Source organism: Podarcis tiliguerta, assembly GCF_965153285.1.
Source record: "Podarcis tiliguerta genome assembly, chromosome: 14".
NCBI lineage: Eukaryota > Metazoa > Chordata > Lepidosauria > Squamata > Lacertidae > Podarcis > Podarcis tiliguerta.
In genome coordinates, this window is record NC_139547.1 from 37,187,453 (window position 1) to 37,204,393 (window position 16,941).

Genomic DNA, 16,941 nt, shown 5'->3' on the forward strand with positions numbered 1-16,941 from the left:
CCCACAGCTTTGATGCCTTACTAAAATGGGGACAGGCAAACACTGAGCTGGAGGTTCCTTGTTCTGGATCCAGTGGTTCCTGGCATCTCCACACTAGGCTCATTCATCTGGGAATTTAGACTTGAAATCAGCCCCTTCTGACTTCTTTTCTGTTGGTGGGGACTGAGCATCAATCAGAATCTTTCACTCAAAGATACCATGGGTGATGCTAAGCTAGTATCCCCAACTGAGGCTCTTTGGCTGCATGCAGAACCTATTTTTCCACATAACTCGGCCTTCAGGTTCAACAGCTCCACCACCTATTAGTGACCCATTTGTGGTCCAACATGTTGGATCTGATACTACTGTTCCATTTTCCCTTCCTGTGCTTCTGGCACTGTTGCAAGGAGCCAAGGAGCCACAAGACAAGCTTTTCTCCTCTCTTTCTGCATCCTTCCAATTAGGAAATAACGTTCAAGGTGCAAGGAGAGGGGTGTGTCTTTTCTCTTCCAAGCATCCGGTCTCAAATTCCACTGTGGTGGAGGAAAAGGCCCTTCCACCAGGTACCACTTGCCTAACCTCAAAAGATAAGCCAGACGCAGTGATGTAATTAGGTAATTGTAGACTCATAACAGTCTTAAGTGGAGACCTGCTTAGGTTGGCAATGCCTGTTATTTGACTGTCTTTGGAATGTGATCAGCCAATTCTGCTGAGTTTGGAACCTTTCGTGTGCATTCCGCTGTGTTGGGCCCTGAACTTGTAGCTCCAAAGTCCTGCCCTGAGCTCACTGCTACATACAAGCAAGACCTTGGTATTTGAGAGGTGTGTGTGTGTGTGTGTGTGTGTGTGTGTGGTACTTAAGGTAGCCAGATCTCTTCCGCTCAATAGAATCACTATACTGGTGTACAACTCAGTCATACCCAGTCTGCTTCAAGTATTGGGTTTTTGTTAATTACCCAGGATCACAATTACTACAGACTCATCCCTGCGGTGATGTACCTTACTGGTGTGTGTGTGTGTGTGTGTGTGCAACATTTGGGTCATTTTAATTTTTTTATTAAAAAAAAGAGTAAGAGGTGATGTTACAGAAGTCTATAAAAAATGCATGGCATGGAGAGAGTAATCCCCCCCCCCCACTTGAACTTGTGGACATGAGTTGAAGATTCAGGACAGATAAAAGAAAAGATTTATTTACAGGGGAAATGGAATTTATTCCCATAGGAGGCAGTGATGGCATGTACCCTCATAGAATCATAGTCTTATTTTTCGAACGATGGACTGACTGTGACTGATTATCAGTTAAACATCTGGCTAGTTCAGATGACAACCTTGAGCTAGGTTAAGAACTTTGAGGACCTAAAAGAAGAAAAGTCACTTTATCAAGGGACAGTCCACATACTTATTGACATTTTCCTACAAGATGTGGAATTAGTGTGTGAAAACTTTGTGGATCCCATGACCCCCAGGCATGCACCTCCAGATGGTGGAGATGTTAGGTGCCATGCTGGAGCCTAGGCATCTTCACTTGGTCACAAGTGGCCGATAGCAAAATGTGCCTGGCCCCTGGCCAATTTCAAACACTACATGAGGGTTATCTAGTCCAACCCCCTACAATGCAGGAAACTTTGCCCAACCTGGGGCTCAAATCCATGTCCCTGAGATTAAGAGTCTCCTCCTCTACTGACTGATCTATCCCACCAATCCTGGGTGGCTTTAAAAGAAGGTTGGACTAACTTATGAAGAATAAGGCTATGAACTAGTCACAATGGCTATGCTCCTTCTTCACAGTTGGAGGCTTCTGATTACCAGTTCCTGGAAACTACAGGAGAGGAGAGGGCTCTTGTGCTCTCATCCTGCTTGCATGTTTCCCATGGACATCTGGTTGGCCACTGTGAAAACAGGATGCTGGACTAGATGGGCCTTTGACCTGATCCAGTGGCTCTTCATATGTTCTTATGATCTTAGGTGTGTTGAATCCTTTCTCCAAGTGGCTTTTATCTGTTCTAACTCACCACCCTTTGCCCCTGCAGGGATCTAGCTATGGACCCATGGGAGTAAATGTGTTTAGAACCTTAGTTGGGGTGTTTGGCTGGGGGAAGGCAGAATGGAATGGAGAAATGGCAGGAGGAAAGAGTTAAATACCTACAGCATTGCTTCTCTTTCCAAATCCCTCCCTCCCAAAGCAGCTTTCCTCTTAGAATGCCACCGCCAAAAAAATAAAAATAAAAAATGCCACAGGGATTTTATTTCACATCGATGTTTACTTAGGCCCTTCGATGCATATCTGACCCCCGTTCAAAAGCTCCACCCCAGGAAGATATGCCCAGCAATGATTTGTGCTTATGTAGAGCATTGGCAGCCCTGATATTTTGGTCCCCATCTGTTGGCTCATTGGCCAAGACCTGGGTAATAAAAACAGAAGCGGGGAATCAAAACAGCAGGAATTTATGGGCCCCAAGGGCTCGAAGTCTGTTGCTGATTCATCATCCCGCTACAGAGGAATTTTTTTAAAATGTTTTTTAAAAAAGCCACTTCTTTGTTAACAGAGAAAATATTGACATAACATGACTCAACTAAAAGAGAAAGAGAGGTACAACAAGAGAGAGAAGGAAAGAAGAAGCACTGGGCTCCTTGAGGGTCACTCAGCTGCCCCAAGGATAAAGGTCAGAACCTCTACTGCAGATTCTGACATTAATACCCCTAGAGAAATGCTGGCCCTTTCCTCACTTACAAACTGAGCGCCTCTCCTCATATAATAGAGGTTGAGAACATAAGAAGAGACCTGCTGGATCAGGCCAGTGGCACATCTAGTCCAGCATCCTGTTCTCACAGTGGCCAACCAGATGTTTGCAGCTGACCTGCAGGCAGGGCCTGAGCACAAGAGCCCTCTCTGCTCTCCCATGGTTTCCAACAACTGGTATTTACCAGTTGCACTGGCTCCCGGTGGAGTATAGGGTCAGGTTCAAGGTGCTGGTCTTCACCTTTAAAGTCCTTTGTGGTTTAGGGCCCTCGTATCTACAGGACCGTTTCTCCTGGTATGCCACACAGAGGACCTTAATGTCCATGAACAACCATAGTTTAGAAGTCCCGGGCCCTAAGGAAGTCAGACTATCCTCCACCAGGGCCAGGGCTTTTTCAGTGATGGCTCCAACCTGGTGGAATGCTCTGTTCCATGAGACTAGGGCCCTTCAGGATTCAACCTCCTTCTGTCGGGCCTCTAAGACAGAGCTATTCCGCCTGGCCTTTAATTTGAATTCAGCCTGATCTTTTATTTCCCTTCCCTTCTCTTCCCTCCCCCTCCCCTTTTATGAAGATCACCTGCTCTGAGACCCTACAGCTAATTCTCCCCTGGCCTCCTCACTGGCCCAAGTAGGACCAATTCAGCCAGCTAGCCCTGGGGATTATCTAATTGATTTTTGAATTTTATTGTTATTCATGTTTTTATACTGTATTTTATGCTGCTTTTATAATTAAGTGTTTTAAAGTGTTTTAAATTTGTTGTTAGCTGCCCTGAGCCCAGCTTTTTGAACCGAGAAGGGCGGGGTATAATTAATAATAATAATAATAATAATAATAATAATTATTATTATTATTATTATTATTATTCAGAAGCATTGCTGTCTCCAACTGTGGAGTGTGGAGGCAGAGCATTGCTATCATGGCTAGTAGCCATCAGTGACATTCTCCTCCATGAATTTGTCCAGTCCTCTTTTAAAGGCATCCAAGTTGGTGGCCTTCTCTGCCTCTTGGAGTGAGTTTCATAGTTTGCCTATGCACTGCATAAGGAAGTATTTCCTGTAATGTGTCCCACATCTTCCAATATTCAGCTTCATGGATGTCCACAAGTTCTAGTCATATGCAAGAGGGAGAAGAACTTTTCTCTGTCCGTTTTCTCTATGCCACACCTAATTTTATAAACCTGTGTCCTTCCATAAGTGGCTGATCTACAGCTCCCATCATCACTACAGTCCATTGGTTAAGCTGACTGAGGCTGATGGAGATTCAAGTCCAATGACTTCTGGTGGCCTTCAAGCCCACCCACACCATATAGAATGAGCACATATGCAGATCTCATATAAAATGGGCACATACGGTATGAAACTCCATCAGCCCCATCCAGCATAACCAATGGACTGGGATGGGGATAGAATAGCAGGTTCATACCAAGGGCATGATCCAGCCAAAGCTGGATGTCATCACTTTCAGTAAAATTATGCTTACCTGAGATCTTGCTGCACTGGAGGCAGCCTAGCATAGTGGTTAAAGTAGTCAATGAAGACTGCCCCTTCATAGCTCTAGCAATCCTGGAGCTACATCATTTATAGCAGAGGTGGGGAAGTGGTGGCCCTCCAGATGTTGCTGGGCTCCATCTCCCACCATCCCTGACCACAAGGTTCCCCAGCCCTGTTGTAGATGAACAACATCTGGAGGACCACAGCTTCCCCGTCTCCACTCTAAGCTTTTGGTCAATGTGTGTGTTGGATGTTTACAACATTCTATAAATACTGTCTGTCCTTAGCAGCCAGACATTGTTTGTGGTCATCACCTTGATCATTTCTCTTCCCCACCCTGCCCCAGTTTTCCAGAGGGGGAGCTCAACCTCTGATCTCGCACTGGGCTGGAAAAATATTCAGAAATGGCAATTTTTGCTGTTTCCATGTATTTCCTAGCCTGGTGCAAAGTAAGAGGCTCATCCTCTCATTTTTCATCAGGCTGTGGATGACATTTTATCTCTCTGTGTCCATGTAAACCAGAGGGAAGGGTTGTAGGACAAACATGGGTAAATCAAATTATTTCTTTAGGACCTCCTAAAGAAGCGGGGGTTGTGTGTGTGTGTGTGTGTGTGTGTGATCATTGCTATCAGGAGGGACGCTCTGGTGCTATAGCACAACATACTGTATGCAGGGCAGAAATGTCTGGGGAGCATTTGCAGTACAGTGGTACCTCGGGTTAAGAACTTAATTTGTTCCGGAGGTCCGTTCGTAACCTGAAACTGTTCTTAACCTGAGGTACCACTTTAGCTAATGGGGCCTCCCGCTGCCGCCGCCACTGCACGGTTTCTGTTCTCATCCTGAAGCAAAGTTCTTAACCCAAGGTACTATTTCTGGGTTAGCGGAGTCTGTAACCTGTAGCGTCTGTAACCTGAAGCGTCTGTAACCCGAGGTATCACTGTATAACAAGTTGTAGGATTTCAGCAGGGAGTTTTGGGACATGCACTGATTGGAAACGAAGCAGTAGCGTTGCCTGGGAAGTTTTGCGGGAGCCAACAGTATTGAAAGCGGGACTACGTATAACTGCCCCAATACTATCCTGAGCACAAATCAGCATGAATGCAGAATAAAAAGGATGTCTGGAGGGGCCCTGTAACAGTTTGAGTGCACACTTCAAGCTTTTCTCAAGTCAGCTGTGGTACCCATGAAACATCTGCCATAGGAGGTCTAAGCTGCTCCTGTCCACCTTGGTGAGATAGGAGGATCAGCTGGAAGACCCTTCCACAGTGTCCTGGGGTTAGGATTCAGCACTGCTCTCCTGTGCTCTTTTGCTGGACAGTTCCCAGGGAACATGGGGCGGAAAGCACAGAGACAGCATCACACCCACCTTGGAGCAGTTTTGAAGGAGGAGGAAAGACAAGAACTCCATGCTCTGCCATTCACTTGCTTGTCTCTCTGAGACCCAAGAGGAGACACCATTTGCTGCCTGGTAACTAAAAAAACCAGTGGTGAAATTATGCTATATAGCCAGGTTGAAGCTCTGTTGCTGGACCTGGGCAAACACGATCTAAATCTCTTTACACATAATCTAGCTGCCGCTGCAGTATAGTAATGCAGAGCTTGACAAACTATCTGCTCTTCTTCAATGTTTCTCAAGGAACTGTAGGATAGATGTGGATAGTTAGTCCTACAAATGAGTGGTGGGAGCGCATTAAATGCAGGGTTAACAGGAGTGTGTACACAGCCCCGATCGCACACACACACTAACTTTCTCACTGGTATGTGTAGAACCACCTCAGTCATTGTTTCCTGGAAAGCCTTTGGAAACAAAAACCCACAAAGTCACTTGCAGATTAGTTTTGTTTTGCTTCTTCTGCTCCTAGGGGTCTGACTGGGGAATTTATAGTTCAGTGTCCACTTGGTGCTTGAATTCAGTGGGGCTGGTGCTTAGTCTTTCTTTCTTTCTTTCTTTCTTTCTTTCTTTCTTTCTTTCTTTCTTTCTTTCTTCCTTCCTTCCTTCCTTCCTTTCTTCCGTTCTTCCGTTCTTTCTCTTTCTCTCTCTCTCTCTCTCTCTCTCTCTTTCTTTCTTTCTTTCTTTCTTCCTTTCTTCCTTTCTTCCTTTCTTCCCCTCTCTCTCTCTCTCTCTCTCTCTTTTTCCTGCTTCACATTGCTGTCAGATCAAGGCAATTCAAGGGCCACACCTGCACCACAAAACATTACGATACCATTTTCATGGCTTCCTCCAAAGCATCATGGAAAAGCTGGTTGACGTTTGTTCTGATTCAGCAGTAAAGAGTAGGTTTTCCTGGTGGGACAAAAGGGGGGAAAATGCTCGGACCTGTGCCTGCAAATTGTGGCACAGTTGGAAGTCTTCGTGAGACCTGGGAGTAGTTAGGAGACCCCTATTCTCCTCACACAGCAACATTTCCCAGGGTGCTTTCACATCCAGTCCCTCTTCCCAGGGAATTCTGGGAACTGTAGCTCTGTGAGAGGAATAGCACAGTATTGAAAGTGGAATCGCAGTATAACTGCCACGATACCATAATGAGCACAACTCATCATGAATGCACAATATAAAGGGTGCCTGAATGGGGCTTTGCCTCCTCCTATACCTATTGAACTCCTAGCCCATGTGGGGGGAGTTGTATGTCGCCTAACTTTGTTAGCCGGTATTGACTTTTTAAGCTCTGCATCATTCATCTTTGGGGAGTGAGAGAGATTGCATGGCCATAAGAATGCACACGTTTGTGACAGCTAAATGGAAAGAAATCCCTCACACTTTCTTGGCTTAAAAGGGGGAAATGTATATTTTGAAATTAATATTTCAAAAATACTTTTCTGGCGGAGCTGGGCACAGAACCCAGCTCAGTGGCTTGCTTACTTGGCTGGCTCACTTCTCTACTAAGGACCCCTTGTTCCTTTAATATAAAACAAGTGTATCTATTTCCCCCCTTCAAATTGTTGGAATTGATTCAGCACCGTGCAAAGCAATCTGGCGCATCCTGAGTTTAGGGCATCCTTTGGCCAAGAATGCACATCATCCCAGGCGCCAGGGAGAGACATTTTGCCTAGACCCAAACTATAAAATAGGAGGGCTGGATGTAGCTTCCCCCATTCTCCCTCCCCACCCGCTTTGGTACTGGAGCGACAGTTGTAGACCCGTTGCTGGTTGTTATTTCAGCCAGCAAAGCTGTGGCTGATTTCCTTATGTGTTATGACATTCTGCACCAACTGCACAGAGCTTTGCTGAATAAGTTGCCAGACTAATGTGTCTCTCTCTGTGTGAGAGAGATATGTAACTCGATGGGAATTCAAGAAGCTGCCTTATACCGACAGATCATTGGTCCATCTAGTTCAATTGTGGCCCCACATGCACTATACATTTGAAGCACAGTCATACCACTTTAAACAGTCATAGCTTCCCCCAAAGAATCCTGGGAACTGTAGTTTGTTAAGGGTGCTGAGAGTTCTTAAAGGTAAAGGGCCATTAGGTCCAGTAGTGACTGACTCTGGGGTTGCGGTGCTCATCTCGCTTTATTGGCCGAGGGAGCCGGCGTACAGCTTCCGGGTCATGTGGCCAGCATGATGAAGCCGCTTCTGGCGAACCAGAGCAGTGCACAGAAACGCCGTTTACCTTCCCGCCGGAGTGGCACCTATTTATCTACTTGCCATTTGACGTGCTTTCGAACTGCTAGGTTGGCAGGAGCAGGGACCGAGCAACGGGAGCTCACCCCGTCGCAGGGATTCAAACTGCCGACATTCTGATCGGCAGGCCCTAGGCTCTGTAGTTTAACCCACAGCGCCACCCGCGTCCCGCTGAGAGTTCTTAGGAGACTCCTATTCCATCCAGAGAGCTGCAGTTCTCAGAGTAGTTTAACAATCAATCCCTCTTCCCAGGGAACTTTGGGAATTGTAGCTCTCAGTGGGTCAACTCTGATTAGGGTTGGATGCATCCCTTTTAATTTCTTGGAAAGTGGGTGGGATACAAATTTATCACATGAAGCAAAAAATGAATGCATGTTCTGAACATATATACCAAGATCAAGGAGATTTTCCAAGTGTTGCTGCTTCTGTAGCTAAAATGGCACCTTCTAAGAGGGAGGGATTAGCCTGATTAGGTTTGCAGAAGGGCAGCAGAACTTTAGGAGGAGGGTGACTCTAAGGGAGGCAAAAACCTCTAAACAGAACACTCACTGATTGATGTACAGGACACACAGGACTGGATTGCGATAGAATGGAGCACTTGGGTTCTGGAATCCAAGAGCTCTTCATTACAAGAGTTAGTTACAGACTGCATTTGGGGAAAGGCTGTAACTTAGTGGTAGAGCATCTGCCTTGCATGCAGAAGGTCCAAGGTTCAATACCCAGCATCTCCAGGTAGGACTGGAAGCATGTCTCCTGCCAAAAATCCTGGACAGCTGCTGCCAGTCAGCATAGGGCTGCCATATGTCCAGATTTCCCCGGCTATTACCAGGATTTCAAAGGCAGAATTGATGTCCAGGGGTGATTTCCGAAAGGTGGTACTTTGTCCTGGATCTTAAGCAGGTCAACTGAAAAACTCAACAATTTTGGTGGTTTGGGGGTGTCCCGAAAACACCTAGATAGACAAAACAATTAGATAGACCAAGAATCTGACTCAGTGTTACGCATCTTCTTTTGTTCTTGCTGAATGAAGCAAACTGAACAGTGGTTGATAGGACAACCTAGTCATTTCCTGGGTCCTTGTTCTCCACCCACAACCACACTCTCAGTTGTTATGATCAGGTGTGATCCGAAGCAGCCAGCCCAAATGCCTGCCATATCTTGGTCTAGTAAAGGAGGAGTTTCCAAGGCCATTAGTGGTTTTGGCATGGAGAAGAGAGCAAACCTGTACCCAAATTGCAACAGCAATTCTCTTTTGCAAAAAAATAAAATAAAAAAATGCAGACAATTTTTTTTTCCAACTGGCTGTCCGCCTTCCTTCCTTCCTTCCTAATCCAGGCAGGCAGCATGCCTCAGGTTAGGTTGTGCAATTCATTTTTCTTTATTTATCTATCAGATTACTGTCTCAGCTCAGGGCGTAGACTGTGGAAATCCAATATTTTCCCCTTACAACAAATTTGCAAGGTAGGTTAGGCTAGACAGAGTGGCTGGCCCAGACCTGGCACCAGCACCCCGCACACTCTCAGGTACCTGCCAGCACCGGGTCCACAGGCTAGCCAACACCTGCCATCAGGGTCCCTGTGGTGGCTGCCTGCCTGGTGGCTACAAGCTGTGATTTGTAATCACCCACAGTGCCCCAAAGTGAAAATGAGTTGTATCTAACTAGGGCCACATTCACACCAAACATTTAAAGCACTATGGTGTCACTTTAAACAGTCATGACTTCCCCCAAAGAATTCTGGGAGCTGTGGTTGGTTACAGGTGCTGAGAGACCCTTCCCACCCCCACCCCCGAGAGCTTCCATTTCCAGGGTGGTTTAACAATCAGTCCCTCCTGTACTAGTTTGCTGAAAACTGCATTCTGGAAGTAACATGCGTCGCGGGTTGAAAAGACGGTAGGCATTTGGCAAATGTATTTTGCTACTGACGGCTCTTTCCTGGACCAACTGGGATCCACCCAGGACTTGGTAGATTCTGTTTGTATGGTGATCCAATGTGGTTGCACCCCCTGCTCATCCTTCACTCTGCTTCCCTGGCCCTGCTCAGTGGGCCAGGCCACTATGCTTGAAATCAAATGTGGATGCAATTTGATCAGACCAAGCATCCTGTTCTCACAGTGGCCAAATAGATCCCTCCAGGAAGCACACAGGCAAGGAAGGAACGCAAGAGCCCTCTCTCACTGTTACTCAGGACATAAGAAGAGCCCTGCTGGATCAAGCCAAAAGCCTGTCTAGTCTAGTGTCTTAATCCCTCAGTGGCCATACAGTTGTCTATCGGGAACCTGTATGCAGGACACGAGACCAACTGGACTCTCCCACTCGCAATATTAGAAGTAGTACATACAGCAGCTAGAAGCCGACTGAGTAGCCTTATTCCCCCTGAATTTATATAATCGCCTTTGAAAAAACCCATCAGTCTTGGAGGATATTGGCTGGTCTGCAGACATCTTGCTTTGCAACTCCTTCCTTTTTGTTTATTTTTTGAGCCCAAGGCAGGAACCACATTCTGCCTCTAACGTCAGGTTGAAGACAACGTACCAGAAGCCATCTTAACTGCTGCTAGGAAGCCTGGGATCTCCCCACCCAACCCAGCCTCCTCCATTAGTAACTGTCATTGCTCCATAATCTAAGGGACAAGCCGCTCAAAGGGAACCCGAAGCAGGATGAAGGCAGGTGGGAAATTGCCTGATTAGCATCCCATTCAGAGAGTAAACTCTTGCCCTGGCTTTGCAGTGGGTGGGAACAAGCATCGCTCCTTCCAGAGAATAGCTGCCCAGTGGGGTTGGATCAGCCCCGCTGGGCTCACACCTTCCTCCTCGGCCTTTGATGTGGGATGCTGGGTTTTGGAAGCTGGCTGGCTTCCCTACTGGGGGCATTAGGAGCTAATTAAACCTTTGAATTTTCACCCGGCATGTGGCAGGAACACACTGTCCTCTGGAGAGGAGGAGGGCACCTGGAGGAACTGAGGAGGGCGGGAGAGTTAAAAAGAAGCAAAGCCAGGAGAGGAATGTGCAGGGAGGGAGGGAGGGAAAGGGGGGGCACTTAACTAGAGCCCTGTGCAAGGAGCGAGCCAGATGCAGATAGCAAGAAAGGGGTTGGAACTCAAGCCCAGCACGATTTGCACTGACTGGCAGCAGCTCTCCAGCATTGACAAGGCAGGAACAAAAGAAACCCCCTTATACAGAGCCAGACTATCAAGCTATGGATCTTCCAATTATTTGAAGTTGCAGTCAGAGGCACAGACTTGAACCACATTTGGGGCTTCTGTAAGGGTTCTACGCAATGAATTCCATTCATATCTATATGCCTGTATGTGGGTTCTTATTGTTTTGTACCAATTCTTTCCCTCACCTGTTCATGATTCTTGTTGGCCCCCATTACCCCAACATTTCCAGCTACAATTGACTGGAGGACCATCCACTTTGCCTTGCAGTTGGACCTCGGGACTGAGGAGCTTCCTTGCAGGGACCTTTTTACAGGATCAAATGTGCTCTGATGTGCAGCACCCACAACTGTGGCAGGAGGGGCAGGATGTCTTGAGTTGGGTCACCTTATCACTTATCACAAATGTATCTCTCTTTGTCTGCCTGCCTCTCTCTCTCCCCAAACTGTGCTACTATCCAGAATGAGAGAGTGAGGATAATGGTAGCGGTTGTTCATTTTAAGTCATGCCTCTGCTTCCACACTTGGAGACGTGAGTCTTGGCCCTATAGTGCCAACTGCTGAGGCCATCCCAGCTGATCTGCATCTGATCCCCACAATCCACATTATACCTAGCTTCACCTTGTGCCTATGTAGACATTCTTGTTCGGCTGTGCACAGCCTACATCTTTTGCAAATCAAAGTTAGTTTATAGTACTTTATTTATTTCTATTAGTATTTGTTTTGCTCTTCTTCCAAGGAGCTTGGGGCAGTGTACATGGTTCATTCCTTCCCCTATACCGGTACTCATATTGTCCTCACAGCAACCCTTTGTGGTAGACCAAGCTGGGAGAAGGTGACAGTCCCAATTGCACTTTGTGACATAGTGGATACTTGAACACAGTTCTCCTCAGCCCATCACCCTAATCACTCCCAACTGGCTCTGAAAGATAACTGGCTATGAGACAATCCTGGCCTCAGTTAAACAGATAAGCAAGATGCCAATAGTTGTCTCTTCACAAAGAAATAGGATTTTTTCCATTCCCTCTGTGGCTCACAGCAGGAATTCAAAGACTCTTTTCCCGCAGCTTATGCAGAGAAACTCCAAAAAGGATATCCTTTTTGTTCTGCAACATCCCAAGGGGGGGACATCAAAAGAAGGGGGTTCTACAATCTCCCTGAGCTCTTTGTGATGTTGCTGAATTGCCTTTGCAGGTGCATAGCATTTTTTTAAAAAAATGTTCAACCTTCCACTAGTCTGAACCCATTGCTTCTTGTCCTGTCCTAAGCAACTCAGCTACTCCTCCAAATCTTTGACATGAGCTGAAAATGTTTGCAAGCTTGCCTGGCTTACTTCCTCTCTAGTGTTTCCCTCTCTAGTCTTTCCCTTCTCTAGACCAGAGACATGTTGCAGCCTGAGCTCCTGTCCTCTCACCAGCCCCCATCCCAAGTGAACAACTGGAACCATTTTAACACAACATTTGCTTTTCATTTAGAGAGAAGCTGGTTTCTGTGACTTTTGAAGATCTCTCACCGGGAGGATGGACCCCTTGTCTATGTTGTGGTTGCTCTTGACTGCCTGCGGACTAGACTTGTCTCAGGCTGTGAACCCCTTTGCGGTGCAACAGATCCCGCCTGACCCTTGCTATGACGAAAAGGGGGCACCCCGCCGCTGCATCCCAGAGTTTGTCAACGCCGCCTTTGGGAAGGAGGTCCATGCATCCAGCACATGCGGGAAGCCAGCGACCCGCCACTGTGACTCTTCCGACCCCCGGAAAGCTCACCCAGCATCCTACCTCACAGACCTCAACACTGCTGCAAATATGACCTGCTGGCGCTCAGAGACCTTGCACCATTCGCCCCAGAATATCACCCTCACCCTCTCCCTGGGCAAGAAGTTTGAGGTGATCTATGTGAGTCTGCAGTTCTGCTCTCCCCGTCCGGAGTCAGCTGCTGTTTTCAAGTCCATGGATTACGGCAAAACATGGGTGCCTTATCAGTACTATTCTTCGCAGTGCCGGAAGATCTATGGCAAGCCCAACAAAGCCACCGTCACCAAACAGAACGAGCAGGAGGCTCTGTGCACCGATGGGCACACCGACCTCTACCCCTTGACAGGAGGGCTCATTGCCTTCAGCACTCTGGACGGGCGTCCGTCAGCCCAAGATTTTGACAACAGCCCCGTCCTTCAGGATTGGGTGACGGCCACGGACATCCGGGTCATTTTCAGCCGCCCCCATTTGTTCCGGGAACTAGGGGGCCGGGACCACGAGGATGAGGATGGCGGGGCTAGCTCTTCTTCGTACTACTATGCTGTGGGCGAGTTTCAGGTCGGGGGGCGCTGCAAGTGCAATGGGCACGCCTCACGCTGCGTGAAGGACAAAGAAGGCAAGCTGGTGTGTGACTGCAAGCACAACACAGAGGGCCCTGAGTGCGACCGCTGCAAACCGTTCCATTACGACCGTCCGTGGCAGAGGGCCACTGCCAGGGAGGCTAACGAGTGCCTAGGTAAGAGAGTTTCCTATCTTTCTGCGTCCCGTCACCTCCTATGACCTGGTGCTGTACATTGCTATCTGGTTTAGAACGGTTGCAGCCAGTCTTCTGGTCAAGCAGAACAAAGCCAAAACTAAAAAACTAAAAACCTGGGTTGGGGAGATCACATAGGAACGAATACTGCTGATCTCCCCTACCCTGCACAACTGGCTCTTTGTGACATGAGCTGTCGTATGCAAGAGCCCTCAGCCTATTTTGTTAGGTCAGGGGCGGGGAACTGTTCCAGACCTCCCATGGTCCAGATGCCAGCAGTGGGCAGGGCCAGAAGCAAAAGTGGGCGGAGTGATGGATGTACATTCTACCTCAGTACAGAAAGGTAAGTTTCTGCACACACCTGCACTCCCCTGAGGACCCCATGCTTTCCTAGAGAACTTTTCAGGGACGACATATGAGTACTGGGCAGGGCCAGATGTAAAAGTGACCCAAACGATGGGTATAAACACACCCCTCTCCATCCAGACAAGCCAGATGCATGGTCAAAGTTCTAGGGCACATTCCAGCCAAGAAGAAGGGTAGGAGGGATGGTGAAAGGTGTTGTCTAGGGAGAGGATGTGTCCCAAGCTCCGAATAGAGGAGCCTGGAGGAATGCTTGTCACCCCTGTGTATGGTGAATTAAACAGCCCTGGGAAATAGTAGCTAGACATGGGGAGAGGTACAAAGGAGATTGAAACCAAATGAATTCGGTAATGGGTGCCACAGAAATAGTTTTCATGCTTTGATATTCCAACAAATACAGATTATTTTTAAACCTTTAGGGGACCTGTAAGTATTACAGCTGGCTCCAGATTTGAGAGGTCCCTGCTATTGCCTTCCTGAAGGCTCACAGTGAGGGCTTTTCTTGTAGCTCAGTGGTGCAACAGGCTCCCCACCACCACCACTTTTCTTTCTTTGTAACATTATAGAGTAGCCTAGCACCTGGGTGGCTGCCATTTTGTTTATCCGACAGTGCACCAAATTGAGGCAGCCTCTGGTTCATTGTGGAGGAAAACCAAAATGGCAGCATCAGCCGAATTGCAGCAATCAAAGTTCAATACAGTGGCCTGGGGGCTGGAGAGCAGCAGGGCAGGCAGTAGGTAGGTAGGTGGGTAAGTGACAGGGCAGTGCTGACACTCCATTTAGCTTCTTTGCCACCTGAATAAATTAGACCAGGATCTGCATGGAAATCAGGCCCTTGGGCCACAGGTCAGTGGCGTAGCGTGGGGGGTGCAGGGAGGGCCGGCCGCACCGGGCGCAACATGGGGGGGGGGGCGCTCGCACTTGCAGCTCTCTGCCCGAGTGCTAAAATCCACGGGTTAGGGGGCGCAAATTACTTGCCTTGCCCCGGGTGCTGACAACCCACGCTACGCCACTGCCACAGGTTGCCCAACTGAGTCTTACATACACTGATGTCACTGAACCTCTGTCCAGACTGCTAAGTACTAAGGAGGACTGAACTGCAGAATCAACAGCAGGGAACTCTGGTGGCATGAAACTGTACTAAGTATTGCCTGCACCTCTGTCAGCTCTCAAATGAATAAAGCGGTTCAGCAGAAAGCAGCTCAGGAAACTGCAGGAAACTCAACCTCAATGCAGGGAAGGCCGAGGAGTGTGATAAATTTCAGCAGAGACCTGGCCCAAAGTCTCTCGAAGTCATTGGCGCTTCCCTCAAACGCCCCTCCTAGCTAGCTGAACAAACACTTTGGGGAGATTTCCCCCTTTAGCATCCCTATGGGGGTCAACCCTTTGGCAGATGGGACTGAAAAGGCGAACAAGAGGAGAGAAAAAGGAATGCAGGCGTAGGGCTTTGAGGAGGAGGGAGGCAGTGTCCCTTTAAGACACCCCTGACGGGTCCACCCGCACAAAGGCGGCTTAGCGGAGCTGCCGTGTGAAAGTTTTTCCTGTCGGCTCCATCTCCTATTTCTCCCTTTCCTCCTGCAGGCTTTGTGCCTTCTGTGAAAGAGCCCCTCTATCACACGCCTCCGAAAGGGGGCTTAGCGGCTGAAAGCCGGATTAGCTCCTCCAGCGTTCCCCTCTGTGCCTTTCAACCATGACATCTCCCCGGCCAGCAGGAACAGACGCAGCAATTAGCACCAATTAAAGGGAGAGGGCCCGCCTGGGAAGTCCCCACACCCCACCCCACAACACTGTTCTGCAGCTAGCCCAGGCTACCCTGTGCCACACACTGTACAGGCCGAGGGAGCGTGTGTCATAACCTTGCAGGACATTCTGAGAGCTGTCTTCTGGGCTCCAGAATATATTAGCCAGCCCTTTTTATTAGCCAAGGTAGGCAAACTTATGGGGATTGCTCTACAAATGTGGTGCGGCCAGAGACGTGTAGATGTGGCTACTACTACTGCAGGGCTGTCGCCAACGTCTAACACCCTCAGGCGGCTGCTGGGGACCCCCTGCCCCAGGAAGACACAGTGCTGGTGCTTGTTGTAGATCCCCACCCTTTAAAAAAAAAAGTTTGTAGCCTGCCTCTCTGAGCAGTGCCAGAAAGCTGAGTCTACAGCAGGGAAGCTGCCTCATGCAGTCAGACTACTGAACAATCTAGGCAGACAGGCAGTAGTTCTCAAGGGTTCCAGGCAGGTGTTGATGCTGAGGATGCTGAGGATTGAGCCTGGGACATTCTGTGTCCAAGGCGGATCGTCTTCCACTGATCCTCTTCCTCAGCCCTTCCCCTCACCAGTGATTTCAAGTCTAGAACCTTCTGCCTTTCTAGGTGTTTCTACCTCAGTTTCTTGACATATGTACAATGGGGAAGGGAATGTAGGAAGCTGCTTTATACTGGGGCAGACCATCAGTCCATCAAGCTCAGTATTGTCTACTACACTGACCGGCAGTTGCTCTCCTGGTTTTCAGATGGGGAGTCTTTTCCAACCCTACCTGGAACTGTTAGAACAACTGCGCCCCGATCACCCAGCTTTCATTCTGGAGGAGCTCCATCTTCCATAGCAATGAGAATGTCTAAAACTTTTCTTTTCCCTCAACCGCACTGCTTGGTAGATTCCATCGTAATTTAATTTCTAACTGGTGTATTCCATACTTAATTGTTGGAGTTTGTTTGTTTGTTGTCACTGATGCTTGCTTTTCACTCTCAAGGCTGAGGTGGATGCTTCCAACTATTATCTCATGTAACGTGCATAATCATAAATTCAATTTTTAAAAAATTGGAGGGGAGAGACCTTCACAGATAGCGTGAAATGAATTCCAACTTCTAAAAAATAAGAACAACCATAGTTTCTTGCTTGGTTGGAAGGAAGCAAATTCATAGAATCGTATCATTGTAGAGTTGGAAGGGACCCCAAGTGTGATCTAGTCCGAATCCCAGCAATGCAGAAATCTCAACTAGATCATATATAAGAGGTGGCCTTCCAACCTCTGCTTAAAAACCTCCAAGGAAGGAGAGTCCAACACCTCTCATGGGAGTCTGCTCCA

General features: G+C 48.0%; 1 protein-coding gene across 2 annotated transcripts in view; it reads left to right on the forward strand.

Annotated features, from left to right (window-relative positions):
• The window catches only part of NTN3 (netrin 3), a 113,893-nt gene that overhangs the window by 23,112 nt on the left and 73,840 nt on the right, over nucleotides 1-16,941 (forward strand). For both annotated transcript variants that reach the window (XM_083412442.1, XM_083412441.1), the window contains one exon: nucleotides 12,468-13,479. In XM_083412442.1, coding sequence (XP_083268568.1) covers nucleotides 12,513-13,479 — 967 coding nt within the window. In that variant the 5' untranslated portion in view covers nucleotides 12,468-12,512. The remainder of the gene's footprint in view (nucleotides 1-12,467; nucleotides 13,480-16,941) is intronic.